Here is a 4475-nt window from a genome sequence, read left to right on the forward strand (position 1 = left end):
AAAACTCTAGGAACAACAAGTAAGCCTGCAGAGCGAGAGCGAAGTGCTCTAATAGGGTGATATGGCACTACACTGTGTTCCTGTTAATGAAAAACTACAAATTTACCCCAAAGTACTAAAATATTGATATTTTAATATGAGAATCGATTCTAGAACATAAATTACTAGTATCAGAAGAATCGATATTTCAATATCGATCCGCACACCACTACCAACATCCCAATTTGTAGACAATTCAGACTACGTCCTGAGTCACAGCTGCCTCAACATTAAGACATTTTCCCTTAAAATGACCACACTGGCCAAAGTGGCCAATACTAACAAAAAAATATGCTTCCACTCCGACTGAAGCATTAAGCTATAGTATTGCAATACAAGCAATACACTAGAATATTGCAGTTCAAACTTAATACCTAGTGTACCAGGGATGGTAAAATGCAGATAATACCAATACGTACTGTGAGCTTTAAATGGGACTTTAAAGAGTAGCTTTGCATGATTCACAGTTCAAAATGACCCTTACTTATCATAAACTGTGCCACAGTGCAAACTCTCATTTCATATTTGAAGTTGAAAAAAATACATGGTCGTGCACACCATTGCTTTGGTTGGTACGTACCATAGATTCTTGCTGCTGCTGGTCTGGCATGGTGCTGATGCACAGGCTGACTACAGTGACCACAACCATCATGACAGACACGAAGGCAAACACTTTGCCTGCAAAACCAGAGTGGGGGTTCTCCACTGCTTCTCCCAGCTTGTGGAAGAAGCTTCCCTGCTCTGCATTTGCTCTCATCACTCTTCTCCTCTCCCTCCACTCTTCCTCCTTGCGCTGGTGCTGCACCACCTCATCCACAGAGCACATCATGCGGTGGTGGCAGCAGGGTGCCATCTGTCCTACATCGATGCCCCAGTACAGCAGCTCAGTATGCAGAGCTACATTGCAGACATCCTGCAGCACGCGGAGCTTCCCACGGCCCAGGAAGTTGAAGATCATCTGAAAGGCTAAAGGGTCTCGATCAAAGAAGAATTCATGACACAAGGGGTCGTAGTCATCACAAAACTCTGCTATCTCTCTCAGGGTGGTGCAGGAGTGGAGGTGACTCAGGCGACTCTGGGGGAAATCTTCCAAAGTACTCCAGGGAAAAGCATACCGGATACCTCCCACATTGATGAGGGCCCGCAAGGAAGGATCCACAAACCAAGAGGCATCACGTCCACGGAGCAGCTGACCACGCTGGAAGTACAAGCCTTTGACTTCAGTGTTCTCTGTGTCTATGAAGAGGTGGTTGTAACTCTCATCACTGCTAAAGGAATGGTCATCAAAGCCAGCACCGATGATAGCCATGGTGGTACGTGGGTATTTGGCTGAAGAGCTGGACTGTAGTTATGGTAAAGCCTGAAAAGATTGATTACATTAAAAATTCATACATGGTGATCGATGAGTGGCCTACCCTGTTATATTAGCTGTATATTAACCATCATACACTTCAATGCCAGTATGTAACTGAAACTGCTCTTTTAAAGGTCTACAATGATCTTCTAATGGCGCCTAATGTAGGAAATTGTTCTGTACTCATACCGCTTGAATTTAGTGCTGTCTTTGATACTATTGATTACTATTCAAGATTTTGGTTTCTATCTCTGAATAATCAGTAGATTCAGCATCCTCCTTTTCTTCTAGATCAGGGATGGGGAACTCCAGGCCTCAAGGGTTGGTGTCCTGCAGGTTTTAGATATCACCCTGGGTCAACACATCTGAATTAAATGACAGGGCTCTGGGGAACTTCAACACATGTTGAGGAGGTAATTTAGCCATTTAAATCAGCTGTGTTGGATCAAGGACGCATCTAAAACCTGCAGAACATCGGCCCTTTAGGCCTGAAGTTCCCCCACCCCTGCTCTAGAAGGACATTTTGTTCGCGCGTACACCTTCTCCTCTTAGATTGCTTGTTTAACCTCCACAAGGTTCAATCCTGGGTCCACTGTTATTCTGATTTTACATGCTTCCTTAAGTAGGTATCATTTAATCTTTGTGCCTCCCGTTTTTTAGCATTTCTATGCTAATGATATTCAACTGTATGTGTCTTTTAAGCCTCACCAGCTGCATAGGCTATACACCCTAGTTGACTGTTTATCCCGAACCAGTGAGTTTTCACTTTTCTGTTTCTTTTATTTAAGGAATATTTCAAAATTGTGAATTATAGTCTACTCTTCTGAAATGTTAAGGCTTTTGTGTCACTGCACCTAGATTATAGCAGATAAATCTCAGCCATGTCTCCAAGCAACACAAAATGCTACGGTCAGACTCTTAACAGACTCTAGCAAGCAAGCTGACATTTTATTCTCTTTATTGACTCCCAGTTTATTTTAGAATTAATTTTAATATTCTCACCCTTGCATGGACAACCTCCAGACTACATGACTCAACTTCTTGTTAAACACAATGCTGTGTACTGTCTTCGCTCACAAGCTCAAAATTTATTAGCTGTCCCTCATAAGACTGAAGACCAGGGGAGACAGGGGAGCTTTTCAGTCTGTGGCTCCAATGCTTTGGAACAGTTTAGCTCCTTTTAGCTGAATCTGTGGAGTTGTTGGAAAAAAAACTGTTTTAATCTTTTCCGGTTAACCAGGTTAATCTGCTGTTATTTTGTTTAGGCTTATTTTTATTCTGTTTTTACATGGTTGTCTCTGGATATTAATTGTTGCACAAGGCTTTTATATCTGTGAAAAATGATATATAAATAAGTTTTGCTTTACTTACTTTTTTGTGAATCACTAAACCACACTTTAACTCAACTTTGGTCACCATTTCACAGTCACAGTTTTAGCTCATTGTTTTGATCTTGGACAAACATAAATGCATGCAGATTTAAAATCTATTTATTTCTGTTATTTTCTTTCTCTTTTTGACTTTGAGTTTGATGTAGCTATTGATGTAGCTGGTAATCATTCTAACATCAGACGCACAACAATGGTGACAGACATTAAGTAGCCAAGTCAGACATTTTTTTTTCATAGGAGTGGCCAGACTGAGACCATTACTCACTTAAACTTTACATCTTGAAAACCATCCCTTATAGAAGTCTGCTAAGGAAGGTGTTTCAGATCATACACTACTGTCAAATTTAATTATGTGGACAGTTTTTGTTATAGCCCATACAAATTCCAATAAGTGGTTGTGTTGTTTAAATAATAAAGAAATTATTTTTTAGAAAATCTGCTAGAAAAATAGCTTTTACTGGGTGTAACCAGTTCTAAGAAGGGTGTATGTAGGATGGCCACTATTGGCCTCTCTTTGGCTCTGTGCCTGCAGTTACTTTCCCTACTTAAATATCATTCAAACACTTGGGTTTTTTTCTCACATAACTACAATTTGCTTAACCAACATCTCTTAGCAAAAGCACAACACGTTTTCTGGTAAATCCACCACTTTAGTCATGATAGGATACGAAACTTACCTTAAATCTGTGTTGTGATACCAGTCCGTTCAAAATGCCTCTAAATATTCCAAATATTGCTGCTGTGTGTGAAACATTTAGCACTGAATTTCATAAAAAGTAATGTCCAATTACTGCAGGGAAATTTGTCATTAATTCTTACACGTCTCAAGTGTAAGAGAAGCTCAAACCCAGAATGAACAAAGCCGTCCCAGATGATCCATCTGTTTATCTTTTCCTCCCTCTCTCTCCTCTCAATGGTCCACCGTTTGGGTGACTAATGCATGACCCTGTAATCAGCCTGAACATAATCACGACTCTTTGAGTCTGATCCAAACATCATCCATTAACTTCTGTCACACTGCATCTCTAAGCTTTGGGCTTAAATGTCGAAATGCCAACTCATCTACAGAAAGTGGGATTAATGAGATATATCAAGAGGATATAAAGAGAATAAAGAGCCAAACATGCATTAAGTGTCATCATAATACCAACTGTAGTCAGATTGTGCAGTTGGAGTTTATGCTGTATACATGTGTGTATGGCATGAATGTGCACAACAGAACTCATCATTTACAGATACATACAGTTGGAGAAATAAGTACGTTAAATTTGTAAGTCTGCTTAGTTACAAAGAAAAGAACAGTCTCTCTCAGTGTTCATTTTAATGGGAGGAGATAAACCAAAATTCCACAAAAAAACTCAAAGTTATGAATTGAGTATTTGATCCCTTACAACCCAGCCAGAATTCTGGCTCAGACAGATTGGCTGTGTCCTAAGGTGGCATGTCTGGGACAAGACTGTAGACCTGCACAAGGCTGCACCAGCAAGAAGCTTGGTGAGAAGGTGACAACTGTTGGGGCAGTTATTCAGAAATGGAAGAAATATCAGTCGTCGTCTGTCTACAACTCCATGCCTCATGGGTAAATGATGAAAGAACTGGTTCTTATACAGCACTTTACTACACTTCCGGAGCATTCAAACAGCTTTCTGTCACACACATTCATATTTCAATTAATCCATTGGAGAGCAACT

General features: G+C 40.2%; 1 protein-coding gene across 1 annotated transcript; it reads right to left on the reverse strand.

Moving 5' to 3' along the window:
* Positions 1-76: 76 nt before the first annotated feature.
* On the reverse strand, positions 77-3673 carry LOC102314228 (potassium voltage-gated channel subfamily G member 4-like). Its single transcript, XM_005945168.2, has 2 exons — positions 3462-3673; positions 77-1399 (listed from the first exon to the last, which is right to left on the reverse strand). The coding sequence occupies exon 2, from the start codon at positions 1346-1348 to the stop codon at positions 554-556; it is 795 nt and encodes a 264-aa protein (XP_005945230.1). The 5' UTR covers positions 1349-1399; positions 3462-3673; the 3' UTR covers positions 77-553.
* Positions 3674-4475: the final 802 nt, after the last annotated feature.

This window comes from Haplochromis burtoni, unplaced genomic scaffold, assembly GCF_018398535.1.
Source record: "Haplochromis burtoni strain Fernald_Lab_line unplaced genomic scaffold, NCSU_Asbu1 Contig_418, whole genome shotgun sequence".
Taxonomy (NCBI): domain Eukaryota; kingdom Metazoa; phylum Chordata; class Actinopteri; order Cichliformes; family Cichlidae; genus Haplochromis; species Haplochromis burtoni.

What these genes read in the sequence shown, in the direction of transcription:
- LOC102314228 (XM_005945168.2), bottom strand. Translation starts at nt 1,348, where the DNA reads ATGGCTATCATCGGTGCTGGCTTTGATGACCATTCCTTTAGCAGTGAT.